The sequence below is a fragment of the Coregonus clupeaformis genome, chromosome 2 (genome assembly GCF_020615455.1).
Source record: "Coregonus clupeaformis isolate EN_2021a chromosome 2, ASM2061545v1, whole genome shotgun sequence".
Taxonomy (NCBI): domain Eukaryota; kingdom Metazoa; phylum Chordata; class Actinopteri; order Salmoniformes; family Salmonidae; genus Coregonus; species Coregonus clupeaformis.
In genome coordinates this window covers 27940781-27962923 of record NC_059193.1, presented here as the reverse complement: position 1 = coordinate 27962923, position 22143 = coordinate 27940781, and the positions used below count along the sequence as shown (strand labels likewise).

The 22143-nt window shown below is 41.3% G+C and overlaps 3 protein-coding genes across 4 annotated transcripts in view; all 3 read right to left on the bottom strand.

The window, feature by feature from the left end:
* Nucleotides 1-22143, bottom strand: part of LOC121532782 (protocadherin gamma-C5-like) — a 211211-nt gene that overhangs the window by 176388 nt on the left and 12680 nt on the right. The gene's annotated exons all lie outside the window — the stretch shown is intronic.
* Nucleotides 434-3075, bottom strand: LOC121532804 (protocadherin beta-15-like). Its single transcript, XM_045205142.1, has one exon. It carries the CDS (start codon nucleotides 2885-2887, stop codon nucleotides 467-469), a length of 2421 nt encoding a protein of 806 aa, XP_045061077.1. The 5' UTR covers nucleotides 2888-3075; the 3' UTR covers nucleotides 434-466.
* Nucleotides 4066-6621, bottom strand: LOC121586010 (protocadherin gamma-A4-like). The gene has a single exon (XM_045225401.1). The coding sequence runs from the start codon at nucleotides 6466-6468 to the stop codon at nucleotides 4066-4068; it is 2403 nt and encodes an 800-aa protein (XP_045081336.1). The 5' UTR covers nucleotides 6469-6621.

Genomic DNA, 22143 nt, shown 5'->3' with positions numbered 1-22143 from the left:
TCAGACACTTAACACCGCTTCTCTCATCACTGAGTATAAATAGCTCTCCATATAAAGAACGTTTTTATCTTATTCCTAAAACAAGCAAAATATCCCTTCACTCCAACAGAGCCAAATATCAACCCATTTCCATTAACCTCAAAACTGTGCAGAGTGTGTGTGAAAAATCTAATCACAAACAGTAGGCTACATATCCCATATCACAAACTACAAAACATAATATTAGCATCCGTGGATTTCTCACTTTAACTTATAGGGGATTTAAATAATCAACCAATGCGTTGCAAAGAACATCACACCTGGACAACAAACAAGATGCCTAAATAGACAAGATGAATTATTCATTCCTGTGGACCCATGAGGAGAATGATTTTCTCCATCGTAATTTTTTTGGAAACCATCTTAGCTGTAATTGAATGAAAATATAGCCATATTCCAAAAAATATTAAGCCAAAAGTATTTTATTTTATTTACAGTAACGACCTACCTCTGGGGACCCATCACAGCCATCAAGTTCTTCGGCAAAGTCTGTTGGAGTTTTTCTCAGAGTTTGGTCAGCGTGCAGCTTGTTGTCATTGTAAGAACTGACGAACTTGAAGTCACTTGTGCGCGAACCCGTCGTCAGGTACGCGTCATAATTGTAAGTACTGCGGAGAGTTCCCCCGCCATCCACCTCTGCGTAGTTGGGAGGGAGATATGCGCTGGGGATGGCGACCGCTCCATCAAACAACAGTCTGGGCTTTCTCCTGAGGCAAAACCTCATGGCCAGGATGACAATAATGAAGGTGAGGAAAAAGGTGGAGACGGACACCAGCGCGATGATCAGATAAGAGGTGAGTTTGGAATTGCTCCCATCATAAGAGATATCTTTCATTTCTGGCACTTCAGCCAAGTTATCAGAAATCACTAAATACATGGTACAGGTGGCAGAGAGAGAAGGCTGTCCGTTATCTTTCACTGACACAATAAGGTTCTGTTTCATGCTGTCAGATTCAGAAATGTCCCGCTGTGTCCTGATCTCTCCACTGTGGAGCCCAATAGTGAAAAGTCCCGGATCAGTGGATTTGAAAACATGATAGGACAGCCAGGCGTTCTGGCCTGAGTCCGCGTCCACCGCTATCACCTTGGAAACCAGAGAGCCCCCATATGTAGCTTTGGGGACCAGCTCGGTTATGAAGGAGTTCCCCTCCAGGGCGGGGTATAGTATCTGAGGAGAGTTGTCATTCACATCCGTTATGAACACACTGACGGTGACGTTGCTGCTGAGCGAAGGAGAACCGTTGTCTCTGGCCATAACATGGACTTCAAAACTACTGAACTGCTCATAATCAAACGACTTCACAGCGTGGATCACCCCCGTGTCTCCGTTAATGGACAAAAACGAGGACACTGGGACACCGTTCACCTCACCAGGTAAGAGAGAATAAATCACTGTTCCGTTCTGTCTCCAGTCTGGGTCTCGGGCAGTAACGGAACACAGGGAGGCACCAGGTTTGTTATTTTCAGTCACGTGGGTGGTATAGAACTGTTCCTCAAACAAAGGTGGGTTGTCGTTGAAGTCAGCTACAGATAACTGCATACTTTTAGAGGAGGACAGAGGTGGAGAGCCCTCGTCGGTGGCAGTGATTGTAATGTTGTAATCAGACACTAGTTCACGGTCCAGTTCACCCGTGGTTACCAGAGAATAGTAGTTTTTGATGGATGGCACCAGCTTAAAATTAATGTTTTGCTGAATGGAGCAGCGGACCTGCCGGTTATTCTCAGAGTCTCTGTCCTGCACGTTAATGATGCCCACCTCTGTACCAGGTGACGCATTCTCAGGTATGGGGCTAAACAGAGATTTGAGATATATCACAGGGGCGTTGTCATTAACATCAGTTATTTCTATTATAACTTTAGTGTCTGAGGAAAGTCCATAACCATCTTTTCCTTCTATGAACATTTCATATTTGGATTCATCTTCATAGTCTAACGCTCCTATTACTGTAATTTCTCCAGTTTTGTGGTTCAAAGTAAACATTTTCCTTGCCTTATCAGACATTCGACTAAATTCATATGTCACTTCTCCATTCACTCCTTCATCTGCATCAGTACTGCTTACAGTAAGAACTAGTGTACCTAAAGGAGAGTTTTCAGGCAGACTGGGTTTATACACGGCCTGACTAAACACTGGGGCATTATCGTTAGCATCCAGTACAGTGACGTGTATGACTACAGTACCTGATCTCTGCGGAGTGCCTCCGTCTACAGCTGTAAGCAATAATTTTAACTCCTGCTGTTGTTCACGATCTAGCTCTTTATCTAAAACCAACTCTCCATATTTACTACCAGCAGCAGTCGTTTGAACACTTAAAGCAAAATGATCATTTCTCTTTAACGTGTAGCTTTGAACAGCATTCTGTCCTATATCTGCGTCATGAGCTGCGTTCACACGAAAGCGAGCGCCTTTGAATGCAGATTCTGCTATTTCCAGTTTGATTGTATCCTTTGGAAAGATAGGTGTATTGTCGTTGATATCTTGGATTTGAAGTGATATACGATGCAACTCCAGAGGACTCTCTAAGACTAACTCAAACTTAAGAATACAGGACACCTTTTCTCCACAAAGCTCCTCCCTGTCAATCCTTTCGGTAACAATAAACTCCCCGGCACTCAGATTAATGTCACAATAACGTTTTCGGTTCTCTTCGGTATCAATTCGGGCATTACGAGCGGACAGTCTGCTCGCCTCCAGCCCGAGATCCTTGGCTATATTTCCAATCACAGATCCGCGTTTCATCTCCTCCGGAAAAGAATAGCTCACGTCTCCATAGGCGGAGTGCAGCGTGAGAAGAAAGAAAGAAATGCTGCAGACCAGGCCAGTCACCGATATTCCTTTGTGCCCCATCCTGGCATCAAAAGCGCTGATACACCATGTAGCCAAGATACTACACTGTAAACAAATAGTATTCCACAAAAATATTCAGTGTAATCAAAATCATATCCTCAAAATGTTCACGCTATCTGACCGTCTCCAATCTTTTTCGCATCTTAATTAATGGCACCCGAACACCAGAGCCTTGTAGCAACAGCAGAGGGTGGAGAACTGGATCTATCCAAACACAGCTGGTGAACAGCGACACTGTGAGTACTCAACAGAAATGACACATGTTCACACATTATTCTAAATCTATATTTTAGGAGAAGTTGTCATAATTTATGAAGTTATAGAAGTAGGATGCGTGATTGACTACTATTTGAAATAATTTTCACCCTAATGAAAAACACAGGAAACGACAGTAGCTCACATAAAATCCCCACACCATAAATGATGACATGAAAACCATCCTCATACTTTCATGAGTTAATTGGGTTGAAGAAATATATTACAAAGGGAACCTATTTGCGTGAAAATATTGGCCTGCATTGCAAATGTCCGATTTTAGTGATGTTCTTTCAGTCAGCACCCTCATCAGTGCAATACACAAAAACAGAGAGTATGGTAATCAATGAAAGTGATGACAGTCAAACAGTGATGAATACCTCGGCCTGCTGCCTTCAAAGGGGAGTTTAGTATTTTCAGCACCATGGATAGCGACCTAGCGAGGCTTCCTGATGCACTTCAAATACTCTCACACCGCTTCACTGATAACCAAATAGCTCTCCATAGACAGTATTTCTCTAGCTACCTACAACCCAATTCCAAATAGGCTTTCATTCCTACAGTGCTAAATTCATAACATCGAACCATTTTCTGTCATCTCAAAACTGTGCAACCAGTGTGAATCTGAAAATACATATCTATCAAAAACAGACAGTAAATAGCCCATCACAAATCAAACCGCATCATTATATCATCTCTGGACATCTCAAAAAACTTTCAGGGGATTCAAAAAATCATCCAAAACTTTACATCAGAACTGGAGAGCAAACAAGTTGCCTAAAGATAAGATGCATTGATGTAGGCCTACTCCCGTGGACCCGTGGCGATTTGGATCCCCCAAAAAAAAATAATCATTTATTTTAGCTGGATAAAAAGATATCTAGCATCTATTCCATAATGAAACCAAATCGAGTTGATTTATATTAACAGTAAAGTCCTACCTCTGGGGACCCCTCAGAATCGTCAAGTTCTTCAGCAAAGTCATTTGGAGTTTTTCTCAGAGTCTGGTCAGCGGGAAGTGTGTTGTCATTGTAAGATGTGAGGAACTTGAAGTCACTTGTGCGCGAACCCGTTGTCAGGTATGCGTCATAATTGTAAGTACTGCGGAGAGTTCCCGCGCCATCCACCTCTGCGTAGTTGGGAGGGAGATATGCGCTGGGGATGGCGACCGCTCCATCAAACAACAGTCTGGGCTTTCTCCTGCGGCAAAACCTCACGGCCAGGATGACAATAATGAAGGTGAGGAAAAAGGTGGAGACGGACACCAGCGAGATGATCAGATAAGAGGTGAGTTTGGAATTGCTCTCATCGTAAGAGATATCTTTCAGTTCTGGCACTTCAGCCAAGTTATCAGAAATCACTAAATACATGGTACAGGTGGCAGAGAGAGAGGGCTGTCCGTTATCTTTCACTGACACAATAAGGTTCTGTTTCATGCTGTCAGATTCAGAAATGTCCCGCTGTGTCCTGATCTCTCCACTGTGGAGCCCAATACTGAAAAGTCCAGGATCAGTGGATTTGACTATATGATAGGACAGCCAGGCGTTCTGGCCGGAGTCCGCGTCCACTGCTATCACCTTGGAAACCAGAGAGCCCCGATGCGCAGCTTTGGGGACCAGCTCGGTCATGAAGGAGTTCCCCTCCGTGGCAGGGTATAGTATCTGTGGAGAGTTGTCATTCACATCCGTTATGAACACACTAATGGTGACATTGCTGCTGAGCGGAGGAGAACCGTTGTCTCTGGCCGCCACGTGGACTTTAAAACTCCTGAACTGCTCATAATCAAACGACCTCACAGCGTGGATCACCCCCGTGTCTCCGTTAACGGATAAGAACGAGGACATCGGGACACCGTTCACCTCACCGGGTAAGAGAGAATAAATCACTGTTCCGTTCTGTCTCCAGTCTGGGTCGCGTGCAGTAACAGAACACAGGGAGGACCCGGGTTTGTTATTTTCAGTCACGTGGGCTTGATAGGACTGTTCCTCAAACACAGGTGGGTTGTCGTTGACGTCAGCTACAGATAACTGAATACTTTTAGAGGAGGACAGAGGTGGAGAGCCCTCGTCGGTAGCAGTGATTGTAATGTTGTAATCAGACACTAGTTCCCGGTCCAGTTCGCCCGTGGTCACCAGAGAATAGTAGTTTTTGATGGATGGCACCAGCTTAAAAGGAACGTTTTGCTGAATGGAGCAGCGGACCTGTCGGTTATTCTCAGAGTCTCTATCCTGCACGTTAATGATGCCCACCTCTGTACCAGGTGACGCGTTCTCAGGTATGGAGTTAGTCAGAGATTTTAGATATATCACAGGGGCGTTGTCATTAACATCTGTGATTTCTATGATAACTTTGGCATATGAAGCTAAACCTAAACCATCCTTCGCTTTTATACGCAATTCATATGACGAAACCGCTTCAAAATCAATTGTGCCTATAACACCAATTTCTCCTGTCTTACGGTTGATAGAAAATATTTTCTTTACTTCTTCTGAAACATGGCCAAAGTCATACGTGACCTCCCCATTCACTCCCTCGTCTGCATCGATAGCCCTCACTGTAATTACTACAGTATTTAAAGGAGAGTTTTCAGGCAGACTGGCTTTAAAGACTTCCTGGCTGAACACTGGGGCATTATCATTAGCATCCAGTACAGTGACGTGTATGACTACAGTACCTGATCTCTGCGGAGTGCCTCCGTCTACAGCTGTAAGCAACAGCTTCAAATCATGCCTTTGTTCACGATCAAGCTCTTTCTCTAGAACAAGCTGGACAATATTACTATCTGCAGTCAATACGAAATGTTCATTCCTTTCTAGTGTGTATCTTTGGACTGAGTTCTGTCCTATGTCCGCGTCATGAGCCTCCTCTAATAGGAAACGAGTGCCTTTATCGGCCGATTCTCCAATTTCTATATCTGTAATATCCTCGTTAAATTGTGGGTCGTTATCATTAATATCTTGGATGTGGAGGTTGATACGATGAAGCTCCAAAGGATTCTCTAATACAAGTTCCTGTTTTAAAACGCATGAAGCCTTTTCGCCACAAAGCCCCTCTCTGTCAATCCTCCCCGCAACAATCAACTCTCCGGTACTCAAATTAACGTCACAGTACCGATTGTCGTTCCCTTCGGTGTCAATACGGGCCTTACGAACGGAAAGTCTCCTCGCCTGCAGCCCGAGATCCTTGGCTATGTTTCCAATAACTGAACCGCGTTTCATCTCCTCTGGAAAAGAATAGCTCACGTCTCCATAGGCGGAGTACAGCGTGTGAAGAAAGAATGAAAAGCCGCAGACCAGGCCCTTAACCGCGAATCCTTTGTGCTCCATCCTTATATAAAAACGTCGAACAACTTCGTTAGATTTTGAAATAGAAACAAACAGTATTCCACAAAAAAAGATTTAGCTTGATGAAACTAGTGATAACAAAATGTGCACGCAATCTGAAACGTCTCCAATCTTTTCTACAGCTCAATGGCACCCGAGCACCCGAGCGTCGTGACAACACCAGTGGGTGGAGAACTGTATTTATCCAAGCATAGCTGGTGAACAGCGACACTTTGAGTATATCTTTAGAAATTACACATAGATTTTTCTAAATATTTCATAAAAAGTTAAGTATGCTCATAAGTAAGCTGCTTTATAACTATTGGGAATAACTTTTACCCCTAGTCTCTTGAAATAAGCATCACCAACTAGACGGATTGGAAAGGGCACTATCTTAGATCAAAACAAATAAATCATTGTATGAAAACCCTCTGCATACTCAGGTGAAAGAGATATTACAAAAGAGTTTAGGCCTACACATCTGGTTCGAATCCCCGAGCTGACTAGGTGAAAAATATGCCAATGTGCCCCTGAGCAAGTCCTAGTAGCTCTGGATAAGAGCGTCTGCGAAATTACTAAAATGTAAACGAAAACGGTGACAAGACAGTCAAACTGTAGGCAGGTTTCCATTGACCCAGGTTTATTCGACAAAAGCACAAAACAATGCATTGCGACACATGTAATGGAAACTGCAGCTATAGGAAACATATTCTAAAGACCCAACCTGGTCTCAGAGCATTTTATATGATTCTATACTTAATCCGAGACACTCCATTTAGTATGATATGTTACGTTTCGAATGGTATGTATTTAATTTGTGAATGTCCATCACCGATTTCGTATGATACACTATATAAACAAAAGTATGTGGACACCCCTTCAAATTAGTGGATTCGGCTATTTCAGCCACACCCTTTGCTGAAAGGTGTATAAAATCGAGCACACAGCCATGCAATTTACATATATATATATTTTTTTTTTTTGTTGTATTTTTTTTTGACAAACATTGGCAGTAGAATGGCCTTACTGAAGAGCTCAGTGACTTTCAACGTGGCACCATCATATGTTGCCACCTTTCAACAAGTCAGTTTTTAAAATGTCTGCCCTGCTAGTGCGGCTCCGGTCAAATGTGAAGTGGAAACGCCTAGGAGCAACAACGACTCAGCCAGGAAGTAGTAGGCAGCACAAGCTCACAGAACTGGACCGCAGAGTGCTGAAGCGCGTAACGCTTAGAAATCGCCTGTCCTCGGTTGCAATACTCACTACCGAGTTCCAAACTGCCTCTGGAAGCAACGTCAGCACAATAACTGTTCATAGGGAGCTTAAAGAAATGGGTTTCCATGGCAGATCAGCTGCACACAAGCCTAAGATCACCATGCGCAATGCCAAGCGTCGGCTGGAGTGGTGTAAAGCTCGCCGCCATTGGACTCTGGAGCAGTGGAAACGCATTCTCTGGAGTGTTGAATCACGCTTCACCATCTGGCTGTACGACGGACAAATCTGGGTATGGCAGATGCCAGAGGAACGCTACCTGCCCCAATGCATAGTGCCAACTGTAAAGTTTGGTGGAGGGGGAATAATGCTCTGGGGCTGTTTTTCATGGTTCGGGCTAGGCCCCTTAGTTCCAGTGAAGGGAAATCTTAACGCTGCAGCATACAATGACATTCTAGATGATTCTGTGCTTCCAACTTTGTGGCAACAGTTTGGGGAAGGCACTTTCCTGTTTCAGCATGACAATGCCCCCGTGCACAAAGCGAGGTCCATACATAAATAGTTTGTTGAGATCGATGTGGAAGAATTTGACTAGCCTGAAGAGAGCCCTGACCTCAACCCCATCGAACACCTTTGGGATGAATTGGAACACAGACTGCAAGCCAGGCCTAATCGCCCAACATCAGTGCCTGACCTCACTAATGCTCTTGTGGCTAAATGGAAGCAAGTCCCTGCAGCAATGTTTCAACATCTAGTGGAAAGCCTTCCTATAAGAATGTAGGCTGTTATAGCAGCAAAGGGGGGACCAACTCCATATTAATGCCCATGATTTTGGAATGAGATGTTCGACAAGCAGGTGTCCACATATTTTTGGTAATGTAGTGTATGTTACGAACTATAATTCATATTATATGTTACGAATTTGCAAAAAGGACAATGTGATGAATATGCTAAATGTACAATATGTTACGAATCTGTGAAACGTATGATATGTTACACATTCTTGCTAGGTGGCTAACGTTAGCTAGCTCGCTAGTGTTAGCTAGGTTAGGGGTTAGGGTTAAGGGTTAGGGTTAAGGTTAGGGTTAAGTTTAGGAGTTAGGTTAAAGGGTTAGGGGAAGGGTTAGCTAAAAGGGTTAAGGTTAGGGTTAGGTGAAGGGTTAGCTAAAAGGGTTAAGGTCAGGGTTAGGGTTAAGAGAAGAGTTAGCTAACATGCTAAGTAGTTGCATAGTAGCTAAAACCAGTAAGTAGTTGAAAAGTTGCTAATTAGCAAAAATGCTAAAGTTGTCTCTGCTGATTTTCAAACTCGCAACCTTTGAGTTGCTAGACGTTTGCGTTATATTCTCACCCATGGGTTGCTAGACGTTTGCTTCATACGCCCACCCATACACCACGACCAACCAACCTACTTTCGTTTTTGCCTTAAGTAACCATCTGTCTTATGTAACCATACCAAACATAACTCATTATACATACTAAATGAAGTATCTTGGATTTACGTACAGAATAATACGAAATGCTCTGAGACCAGGATGAAAGATCGGATACATTTGTATCCATTTAAAGGGGTGGATTTTTATTTTTTTCAAACTTTCTTTATTGCGACAAATCATGATGGAAAGAAACAAAAAAATGATGATTGCCGAATAATTTTGAAGGTACATGGGGCACGTGATATCATCACTTAACTATAAGCTCCATTCTGCATTTAATAATAAATGCCTACTGCTTGCAAAATAAAAATGTAAAATATAAACTATAGGTCCCCTGTAGGTCAGTTGGTAGAGCATGGCGCTTGCAACGCCAGGATTGTGGGTTCGTTTCCCACGGGGGGCCAGTATGAAAAATGTATGCACTCACTAACTGTAAATTGCTCTGGACAAGAGTGTCTACTAAAATGTAAATGTAATAAATAATTATGTTTCTTTGCAGGACAAGAATTGTCCTGACTTTCAAGAATGCCTGAATTGCTTCGCCTTTCTTTTCTGGTTGGCTGGTATGGACTTCGGCCATACATGAGAATGATTAGAATATGGCAAATATTTATCACTTATTGTAGTCTATCCATGCTGGCTTTCGCAGGCTACTTGAGACATGAAACAGATAGGTGGAAGTGCATACAGACTTTCAACAATTTATTAATGAGCAATTTGTCTAAATGGGTAATGGAAACACTTCAACCACTAGATTTTTATTCCACACTGTAGGTTTTTGTGAAAAAATGTTGTTGTTTTAGGTGTGACGTCATTACGTCCAGCTGTTTTTATCGACACAAGATAGTTCAATAGAAACGCACCCTAGCAGGCAATTGCCACGTCTATTTTCTATGCAAAAAAAAATTATGTTGACAAAAAAAATCACTGGACAAGTTAATGGAAACAGGTAATGATGAATTAACTTTAATGGCACTACACTTCAGAAACTAGCACGCTGCTTCTCTCATTTAGAAATAGGCTAGCTCTCCACAGACAGTATTTATATATTTTTTAAACCCTTTCAAAACAAACATTCACTAAAACAGTGCCAAACTCAAATTATCAACTCATTTTTTTAAACCTCAAAACTGTGAAGCATGTAGGCTATGTGAAAAATCCACCGAATATATCAATCACAAACACACCCCATCACAAACAAAGTACATCAGCATCTCAAGATTTAGGCTATCAGTTAAATAGTGAGGGGATGGAATGAATCATCTAAAACATGATATATTGCATGAAATCTGAAGCATGTATTGCTGCCTAAATAGCCCACCTAGGGAATAGAGTAAGTCCTTGGGAGTAGTGATTTCTCCAGGGGGAAAGAGTTTTAGCTGAAATATAAAAGAAGTATAGCCTCTATTCTATCATGTAGGTCTAAAAGCAGATCTAGATTATTTATATTTGCAGGCCTACCTCAGGGGACCCATTAGAGTCAGTCTGGTCAGCGCGCAGTGTGTTATCATTGTAAGAACTGACGAGCTTGAAGTCACTTGTGCGCGAACCCGTTGTCAGGTAAAAGTCATAATTGTAAGTGCTCCGGAGAGTTCTAAACCTACTGTATATTATGTGCCTGTGTGTGTGAGGTGGCTGTTGGGGGAGAGAGCGACAAAGAAAGAGAGGGAGAGGGAGTTAAAAATGGGATTGGGAACAATCTTAGATCTATGATCAGGGGCAAATCTATTTGGGGTAAGATGATTCAGAGTCTGAGCTTCATGCATCAAACCGAAAGCATGAGGTTGGCGCCTGAAACGGAAAATGGTAATCTACAGTTGGCATAAACTATTCATTTTAAGAAATACATTATGTTTTACAGGAGGCTTCCATATTACAATTAATAGCAATATTGTTCTGCATTTTACACATAATGCAGTGCAATCTACAGCATTTATTCTGTAAAACACATTTAACAACCATGTGTTTATTTTCTGTTGAAATTACAGAAAAATCTAACAGTGTAGAAAAACCAGCGCGATGATCAGATAAGAGGTGAGTTTGGAATTGCTCTCATCATAAGAGATAACTTTCAGTTCTGGCACTTCAGCCAAGTTATCAGAAATCACTAAATACATGGTACAGGTGGCAGAGAGAGAGAGGGCTGTATGTTATCTTTAACTGACACAATAAGGTACTGTTTCATGCTGTTAGATTCAGAAATGTCCCACTGTGTCCTGATCTCTCCGCTGTGGAGATCAATAGTGAAAAGTCCCGGATCAGTGGATTTGACTATATGATAGGACAGCCAGGCGTTCTGGCCGGAGTCCACATCCACCGCTATCACCTTGGAAACCAGGGAGCCCCAGTGTGCAGCTTTGGGGACCAGCTCGGTCATGAAGGAGTTCCCCTCCGGGGCGGGGTATAGTATCTGAGGAGAGTTGTCATTCACATCCGTTATGAACACACTAACGGTGACTGCTGCTGATCGGTGGAGAACCGTTCAAAACTACTGAACTGCTCATAATCAAACGACCTCACAGCGTGGATCACCCCTGTGTCTCCGTCAACGGATAAAAACGAGGACACCGGGACACCGTTCACTTCACCAGGTAAGAGAGAATTAATCACTGTGCCGTTCTGTCTCCAGTCTGGGTCCCGTGCAGTAACGGAACAGACGGAGGTACCGGGTTTGTTATTTTCAGTCACTTGGGCTTTATAGGACTGTTTCTCAAACACAGGTGGGTTGTCGTTGACGTCAGCTACAGATAACTGAATACTTTTATAGGAGGACAGAGGTGGAGAGCCCTCGTCGGTGGCAGTGATTGTAATATTGTAATCAGACACTAGTTCACGATCCAGTTCGCCCGTGGTCACCAGAGAATTGTCGTTTTTGATTAATGGCACCAGCTTAAAAGGAACGTTTTGCTGAATGGAGCAGCAGACCTGTCGGTTATTCTCAGACTCTCTATCCTGCACGTTAATGATGCACACCTCTGTACCAGGCGACGCGTTCTCAGGTATGGAGTTAGTCAGAGATTTTAGATATATCACAGGAGCGTTGTCATTCATATCTGTGATGTCTATGATGCTAACCCTAAACCATCCTTAGCTTGTATACGCAATTCAAATGAAGACTACTCTTCATAGTCAGTAGATCCAATAACTCTGATTTCACCTATTTTCGAATTGATGAAAAACATGTTCTTATCCTCCTCTGAAATATGGCCGAAGTCATAGGTAACTTCGCCATTCACTCCCTCATCTGCATCCGTAGCAGTCACTGTAACCGCTACAGTATCTAAAGGAGAGTTTTCAGGCAGACTGGCTTTATAGACGGCCTGGCTAAACACTGGGGTGTTATCGTTAGCATCCAGTGCAGTGACGTGTATGATTACAGTACCGGATATTTGCGGTGTGCCTCCGTCAGATGCAGATAGCAATAATTTTAACTCCCGTTCTTGCTCACGATCAAGCTTTGTGTCCAGGAATATTTCAATGACATTTGTATCAACACTCAAAAAAAAATGACAATTTCTTTGTAGTGTATAGCTTTGGACTGCATTCTGTCCTATATCTGCATCGTGGGCCTCTTCTAATAAGAAACGGGCTCCTTCAATAGCAGATTCTCTTATCTCTATTTTTTTCAACTCATCGTTCAATTGCGGGAAGTCGTCATTTATATCTTGAACATGAAGACTGATACGGTGAAACTCCAAAAGGATTCTCTAACACAAGTTCCTGTTTTAAAACGCACGAAGCCTTCTTGCCACAAAGCCCCTCTCTGTCAATCCTCTCAGCAACAATCAAATCTCTGCCACTCAGATTAATGTCACAATACCTTTTGCGGTTTCCTTCGGTATCAATTCGGGCATTACGAGCGGATAGTCTGCTCACCTCCAGCCCGAAATCACTGGCTATATTTCCAATAACAGATCCTCGTTTCATCTCCTCTGGAAAAGAATAGCTCACGTCAGGCAGTCTGACTGCCTTCCTCTACTCTTTTATGCAGTGAAATGGCACCAGAGCTTTGCTAATGACAACACCAATGGGTGGAGAGCTATATCCATTCTTCCTCCGCTGGTGAACAGCAACACTATGAGTACCCTTCAGAAATTACATATATTTATCCATTCACACTGGCATTGGTCTAAATAGGCCTACATTTAAATAAAAGTAGTAGGTAGACTGTATATGTATCATCAAACATTGGAAACATTGGAAACATGTACGCCCCCAGCAAAAGGGAAGAAAAAAAGCCACAAAAAAAGAAATAAAACACTGATCTCACAAAAACTATTAGCGCTCATAATTTGTTGTTGTTGTTGTTGTATTATTGTTTTGTATTTTTTTGTAATTTCATATTGCAGATAGATTGTGGGTTCTATCAATTAAATTGCCTGCATCATTTCCAATCCGCCATATGTATAAATGTTTTTTAAAAATCCTTTATTATTTTACCCTAATCCTACCACCTCAACCCTAATTGGAGTAAAACAATGAGTTAAGGTAATGTCAGGTAGGTGAAGAAACTACACTACAGAAAGGTAGCTATAGGCCTAACTTCGGCAAAATTGAGGTAAAATGCATATAAAAAGAGTTGCTGTGTAATTATTTTCAGTCAACTAGCCTTCATCAGTAAAATGCGAAAAGTAAGTAAGTAGAGCTGGCGAGGAAGGAAATTAATAGGCTAGCCCTGCTGTCAAACTATAATACAACACTCTAAAGGGAGGAAAGTAACAGGCTAGCCCTGCTGTCAAACTATAATACAACACTCTAAAGGAAGGAAATTAATAGGCTAGCCCTGCTGTCAAACTATAATACAACACGCTAACGGAAGGAAAGTAATAGGCTAGCCCTGCTGTCAAACTATAATACAACACGCTAAAGGAAGGAAATTAATAGGCTAGCCCTGCTGTCAAACTATAATACAACATGCTAAAGGAAGGAAAGTAATAGGCTAGCCCTGCTGTCAAACTATAATACAACACGCTAAAGGAAGGAAAGTAACAGGCTAGCCCTGCTGTCAAACTATAATACAACACGCTAAAGGAAGGAAAGTAACAGGCTAGCCCTGCTGTCAAACTATAATACAACACGCTAACGGAAGGAAAGTAATAGGCTAGCCCTGCTGTCAAACTGTAATACAACACGCTAAAGGAAGGAGAGTATTAGGCTAGTCCTGCTCTCAAACTATAATAAAACACGCTAACGGAAGGAAAGTAATAGGCTACCCCTGCTGTCAAACTATAATAAAACACGCTAACGGAAGGAAAGTAATAGGCTAGCCCTGCTGTCAAACTAGAATACAACACGCTAAAGGAAGGAAAGTAATAGGCTAGTCCTGCTGTCAAACTATAATACAACACGCTAAAGGAAGGAAAGTAATAGGCTAGCCCTGCTGTCAAACTATAAAACCAAGGAGCACATCACAGTGCTAATCAAGAATTCTAAGTGAAAAAAATGATATTTGTGATGCTTTTAATAAGCATTTAATCTCTGCTGGTTTTTTATTTGAAAAGAAAAGTGGCCGTTGTGGTACTGGACAGTTAGTAGATTTTTCGTCTTGCTTTTCAACCGTTACTCTGAAAAATGTTAACCCTGTTTTTAGTTTCCAGAAAATAACTGAAGCAGAGGTTCTAGCTGCCTTGTGTGCCATTGATACTATGAAATCCTTAGGCGCTGACAATTTAGACACATACTTACTTAAGTGTGCTGCACCTATCATTGCTGGTTCAGTGACACACATTTTTCATCTAACATTAAGCACAGGAAATATCCCTAAGGTGTGGAAAGCAGCTTTTGTTCTGCCATTACATAAGGGAGGTGACGGTAGTGATTTGGATAACTATCGACCCATCTCTAGGCTCCCTTGTCTGGCAAAGATCCTAGAATCTATAGTGAACAAACAGTTACAATCTTTTCTTTCTGTTAACAGTATTTTTAGCACCAATCAATCTGCTTTTAGATCTAAACACAGTACCACATCGGCCACTATGCTTGTTGTAAATGATATTGCAAATGCCTTAGACGATAGAAAGCACTGTGCTGCGTTGTTTGTAGATTTGTCAAAAGCTTTTGACACTGTAGACCATGCTATCCTTTTGAGTAAGCTGTCATCTATAGGACTGGGCACTGATGCCTGTCAATGGTTTTATGACTATCTTAAAGATAGAACTCAGGCCGTCATGGTCGACAGAGTCAAGTCTGACCCCTTACAGTTACTTAAAGGGGTCCCTCAGGGTTCAATAATTGGCCCACTATTGTTCTCACTTTATATAAACAACATTGGTGATGATATCAGATATTGTAAATTCCATTTATATGCAGATGACACAGTGATGTACTCTATTGCTCCAACAGCGGACCAAGCTTTAATGCAGTTGGAGTCTGATTTTAGGATACTACAGGGGTCTCTTTTACAGCTTAAACTTGTTTTAAACGCTAAGAAAACAAATGTCATGTTTTTTTCTAGGTCTAAACTCTCAATTAGAAACACTTTTGTAATCACTAGCTTGGATGGTACTCAAATCAAACAGGTCTCTGCATATAGAGTGGGGGAAAAAAGTATTTAGTCAGCCACCAATTGTGCAAGTTCTCCCACTTAAAAAGATGAGAGAGGCCTGTAATTTTCATCATAGGTACACGTCAACTATGACAGACAAATTTAGATTTTTTTTTCCAGAAAATCACATTGTAGGATTTTTAATGAATTTATTTGCAAATTATGGTGGAAAATAAGTATTTGGTCACCTACAAACAAGCAAGATTTCTGGCTCTCACAGACCTGTAACTTCTTCTTTAAGAGGCTCCTCTGTCCTCCACTCATTACCTGTATTAATGGCACCGGTTTGAACTTGTTCTCAGTATAAAAGACACCTGTCCACAACCTCAAACAGTCACACTCCAAACTCCACTATGGCCAAGACCAAAGAACTGTCAAAGGACACCAGAAACAAAATTGTAGACCTGCACCAGGCTGGGAAGACTGAATCTGCAATAGGTAAGCAGCTTGGTTTGAAGAAATCAACTGTGGGAGCAATTATTAGGAAATGGAAGACATACAAGACTACTGATAATCTCCCTCGATCTGGGGCTCCACGCAAGATCTCACCCCGTGGGGTCAAAATGATCACAAGAACGGTGAGCAAAAATCCCAGAACCACACGGGGGGACCTAGTGAATGACCTGCAGAGAGCTGGGACCAAAGTAACAAAGCCTACCATCAGTAACACACTACGCCGCCAGGGACTCAAATCCTGCAGAGAAAGACGTGTCCCCCTGCTTAAGCCAGTACATGTCCAGGCCCGTCTGAAGTTTGCTAGAGTGCATTTGGATGATCCAGAAGAGGATTGGGAGAATGTCATATGGTCAGATGAAACCAAAATAGAACTTTTTGGTAAAAACTCAACTCGTCGTGTTTGGAGGACAAAGAATGCTGAGTTGCATCCAAAGAACACCATACCTACTGTGAAGCATGGGGGCGGAAATATCATGCTTTGGGGCTGTTTTTCTGCAAAGGGACCAGGACGACTGATCCGTGTAAAGGAAAGAATGAATGGGGCCATGTATCGTGAGATTTTGAGTGAAAACCTCCTTCCATCAGCAAGGGCATTGAAGATGAAACGTGGCTGGGTCTTTCAGCATGACAATGATCCCAAACACACCGCCCGGGCAACGAAGGAGTGGCTTCGTAAGAAGCATTTCAAGGTCCTGGAGTGGCCTAGCCAGTCTCCAGATCTCAACCCCATAGAAAATCTTTGGAGGGAGTTGAAAGTCCGTGTTGCCCAGCGACAGCCCCAAAACATCACTGCTCTAGAGGAGATCTGCATGGAGGAATGGGCCAAAATACCAGCAACAGTGTGTGAAAACCTTGTGAAGACTTACAGAAAACGTTTGACCTGTGTCATTGCCAACAAAGGGTATATAACAAAGTATTGAGAAACTTTTGTTATTGACCAAATACTTATTTTCCACCATAATTTGCAAATACATTCATTAATAATCCTACAATTTGATTTTCTGGATTTTTTTTTCTCATTTTGTCTGTCATAGTTGACGTATACCTATGATGAAAATTACAGGCCTCTCTCATCTTTTTAAGTGGGAGAACTTGCACAATTGGTGGCTGACTAAATACTTTTTTCCCCCACTGTAAATACTTAGGGGTATGGTTAGATGATAGGCTTTCTTTTAAAAAACATGTTACTGAATTGGGAAAAAAGCTCAAATTCAAGATAGGGTTACTTTATAGAAACAGGGCTTGTCTGTCCTCCGTAAACATAAAACAAATTGTGCAGGCTACTTTTATGTCCGTTTTAGATTATGGTGATATTATCTATATGCATGCATCGGCAAACACATTAAAACCACTGGATGCTATTTACCATTGTGCACTCAGGTTTATCACGGGTGATAGTTACAAAACTCATCACTGTTTCCTATATCAACATGTGGGTTGGGCCTCTCTATCTGTGAGGCGAGAGCAACATGCTCTCTTGTTTATTATAAAGCACTTCTTTTAAAACTACCTCCATATATATCATCATTAATTTCCACTAGATATATTAATTTTAAAACCAGATCACAGATGTGGATTACATTAGACACTCCTGTGGTCTCCACAGAGTTGGGTAGGACTGCCTTCAGTTCCTTTGCACCTTATTTATGGAACAAACTGCAGATCCAACTTAAGTTAGACACTGGTGTCCCTTGCCCATTTAAAAAATGTTATGGAGGATCAATATGATGTTGTCTGTGATTGTTTCTGTTTAATTGTGTTTTTGTTTTGTATGTTTGAAATGTTCTTGTCTGTATGTCTAAAACTGTACATGTCAACATGTTTACACAGGGCACAGCCGTAAAAGAGATCCAGGTCAGTCTGTTTTTCCCTGTTAAAAAAAAGATAAAAAAAAAAAAAAAAATAGGAAAGAAAGTAATAGGCTAGCCCTGCTGTCAAACTATAATACAACACGCTAACGGAAGGAAAGTAATAGGCTTCCCCTGCTGTCAAACTATAATACAACACGCTAACGGAAGGAAAGTAATAGGCTACCCCTGCTGTCAAACTATAATAAAACACGCTAAAGGAAGGAAAGTAATAGGCTAGCCCTGCTGTCAAACTATAATACAACACGCTAACGGAAGGAAAGTAATAGGCTAGCCCTGCTGTCAAACTATAATACAACACGCTAACGGAAGGAAAGTAATAGGCTAGCCCTGCTGTCAAACTATAATAAAACATGCTAAAGGAAGGAAAGTAATAGGCTAGCCCTGCTGTCAAACTAAAATACAACACGCTAACGGAAGGAAAGTAATAGGCTAGCCCTGCTGTCAAACTATAATAAAACATGCTAAAGGAAGGAAAGTAATAGGCTAGCCCTGCTGTCAAACTAAAATACAACACACTAAAGGAAGGAAAGTAATAGGCTAGCCCTGCTGTCAAACTATAATACAACACGCTAACGGAAAGAGAGTAATAGGCTAGCCCAGGCTGTCAAACTATAATACAACACGCTAACGGGAAAGTAATAGGCTAGCCCAGGCTGTCAAACTATAATACAACACGCTAACGGAAAGAGAGTAATAGGCTAGCCTTGCTGTCAAACTATAATACAACATGCTAACATAAAGAGAGTAATAGGCTAGCCCTGCTGTCAAACTAAAATACAACACGCTAAAGGAAGGAAAGTAATAGGCTAGCCCTGCTGTCAAACTATAATACAACACGCTAACGGAAGGAAAGTAATAGGCTAGCCCTGCTGTCAAACTATAATAAAACACGCTAATGGAAGGAAAGTAATAGGCTAGCCCTGCTGTCAAACTATAATAAAACACGCTAATGGAAGGAAAGTAATAGGCTAGCCCTGCTGTCAAACTGGAATAAAACACACTAAAGGAAGGAATGTAATAGGCTAGCCCTGCTGTCAAACTAGAATACAACATGCTAACATAAAGAGAGTAATAGGCTAGCCCTGCTGTCAAACTAAAATACAACACGCTAAAGGAAGGAAAGTAATAGGCTAGCCCTGCTGTCAAACTATAATACAACACGCTAACGGAAGGAAAGTAATAGGCTAGCCCTGCTGTCAAACTATAATAAAACACGCTAATGGAAGGAAAGTAATAGGCTAGCCCTGCTGTCAAACTATAATACAACACGCTAACGGAAGGAAAGTAATAGGCTAGCCCTGCTGTCAAACTATAATACAACACGCTAATGGAAGGAAAGTAATAGGCTAGCCCTGCTGTCAAACTATAATAAAACACGCTAATGGAAGGAAAGTAATAGGCTAGCCCTGCTGTCAAACTATAATACAACACGCTAACGGAAGGAATGTAATAGGCTAGCCCTGCTGTCAAACTATAATAAAACACGCTAATGGAAGGAAAGTAATAGGCTAGCCCTGCTGTCAAACTATAATACAACACGCTAATGGAAGGAAAGTAATAGGCTAGCCCTGCTGTCAAACTATAATAAAACACGCTAATGGAAGGAAAGTAATAGGCTAGCCCTGCTGTCAAACTATAATAAAACACGCTAATGGAAGGAAAGTAATAGGCTAGCCCTGCTGTCAAACTATAATACAACACGCTAATGGAAGGAAAGTAATAGGCTAGCCCTGCTGTCAAACTATAATAAAACACGCTAATGGAAGGAAAGTAATAGGCTAGCCCTGCTGTCAAACTGGAATAAAACACACTAAAGGAAGGAATGTAATAGGCTAGCCCTGCTGTCAAACTAGAATACAACACGCTAAACGAAGGAAAGTAATAGGCTAGCCCTGCTGTCAAACTGGAATAAAACATGCTAAAGAAGGAATGTAATAGGCTAGCCCTGCTACCAAACTAGAATAAAATGTGCTAAATCTTTTAGAAAATAAACCGGTCTTTTCAGCAACATGGCACGGACAGCGGAACTCTGTTACAGTGCAGAAAAAATCTCCAACGTTCTCATCATTGTTTAATTAGCTTCATTTTGGGCTCTTTTGCAATGCCTTACAACAAGGCCCATATTAAACTATTCCAAATAGAACCAGCTATATATTTTGGGTGCCGTCTTTCGAATGGGACACCTAATCATCCCCAGCTTCCCCCCCTCCTCCTCCTCTCCCCTGTAACTATTCTCCATGTCATTGCTGTAAATTAGAATGTGTTCTCAGTCAACTTACCTGGTAAAATAAGGGTAAAATAAATACAAACTAAATAAATATATAACACAATCTCTGTAACACTAAAACTGCAGTATCCCAGGAAAAATCCAGATTATTTATCATTCCCAAACCAAATTTACCCAATCACAAATCGAACAACATAATATAATTTGCGAACACAGCCTTGAAATGAGTAGGTTTGATTTCAAAGCATCAAATAAAACACATTAATCATATGTGGAGCAAAAATGCGTTGGAAAATATGAACATGGGACAGATAAATGAAATTCGAAATAAACTAGTCCTGTGGGAATTGTGCTTTCATCATGAATCACAAAAAAACTTTAGATATTGTAAAATATGTTAACTGCATGTGAAACACCTGCTAGAGAGCCTCTAGAGTTAAAACGTGTCTATCACATTTCAAGCCTACGTCTGGGGACCCAGGAGAATTGTGCCCCATCCTGGGATTAAAAGGGTCGAAAATCATAAAGCCCTAGATACTGCCGTGTAAACAGAAACTATTCAACAAAAGATGCAGTTTGATGTAAATCATTTCCACAAAATGTGCATGCAGTCGGACTATTTTCTGCAGCTAAATGGCACCCGAGCCTTGTAACAACAGCAGTGGGTGGAGAACTTAATCTATCCAAACACAGCTGGTGAACAGCGACATAGTGAGTACACATGCACACGGATATTATTAAATAGACATAATCAACAGAAAGTGGATTTTCCACATGTTCAGCACCATGGACAGCAACACGGTGAAGCCTCAAGTTGCTCTTCAGACACCCAGACCACTTATACAAAGACGGTTTTAATCTGTTGTAACCTCTTCCCATGGAGTAAAACATTTTAATCTAGGAAACAGAGCAAAACTTATTTATCAAGCCATTTTCTGAAACCTCAAAACGGTGCTGCGTGTATGTGATGAAGATTAGCAAAAAATACTGTATAAAATAAATAATACAAACACTGAGCTATATTAATGTACACTCTAAAAATTGGAAAATGATATAATTTTATACTAATACAATTGCTCAGAGAAAAATCACAAAGAAGTAGGTGTCAAAATTATTGGCCCCCCTTTTTTAAATACTTTTTGCACCCTCCCCATGTAGCGATAACGGTATCTTAGCCTTTTCTATTTAAAAAATGATGAGTTTGGAGAACACATTGGGAGGGATCTTACACCATTCCTCCATAAATAATATTTAAAGATCCTCGATATCCTTAGATCTGCTCTTATGGACTACCCTCTTCAATTCAAACCACAGGTATTCAATGGGGTGTAATCACTGACCCCATCACAACTCAAATTATAGATCAAAACCTATGTCAGCACCTCAATATTTATCACTTCAACTGAGTGGGTCAAAACAATCCTCTATCAGGCTGCATTACAAATTACATCAAACCTGGAGCCTATCTGGAGCATCTTACTGTAATCCATTTTATGTTACCAATATCTTACTTTAATCGTTTAATGATAATTGTAATGAATGAATGAATGGATGGATGAATTCAATTCATTGAGGGGAGGCAGGGTTTGTATTTTACAGTATTTTAGTGTAATTGCATGGGATTGGTGCAAGCAGGTTGGCTGCTAGGTAATGTGTTTTCATATTACAGCATATCAAACAAATATGTATACATAATTAGTGTTTAAAATCACTTGCACTTAACAAAGGCTTCCAAACCTGCAGTGACTACAGGGAAAAACAGACCAAGGACTTGGCAAATACTCAACCACTAAGGTTGGAGGCCTTCTGCCACTCCAATCAGTCCCCTATACATATTTAATTGTTGGTGCACTACTACCACATACCAGTTAAATTGATACACCATTCTCACTCACCCGTGCAACAAAGTAGCATGTTACAAGGCACGCCTCAAAA

What these genes read in the sequence shown, in the direction of transcription:
- LOC121532804 (XM_045205142.1), bottom strand. Translation starts at nt 2,887, where the DNA reads ATGGGGCACAAAGGAATATCGGTGACTGGCCTGGTCTGCAGCATTTCT.
- LOC121586010 (XM_045225401.1), bottom strand. Translation starts at nt 6,468, where the DNA reads ATGGAGCACAAAGGATTCGCGGTTAAGGGCCTGGTCTGCGGCTTTTCA.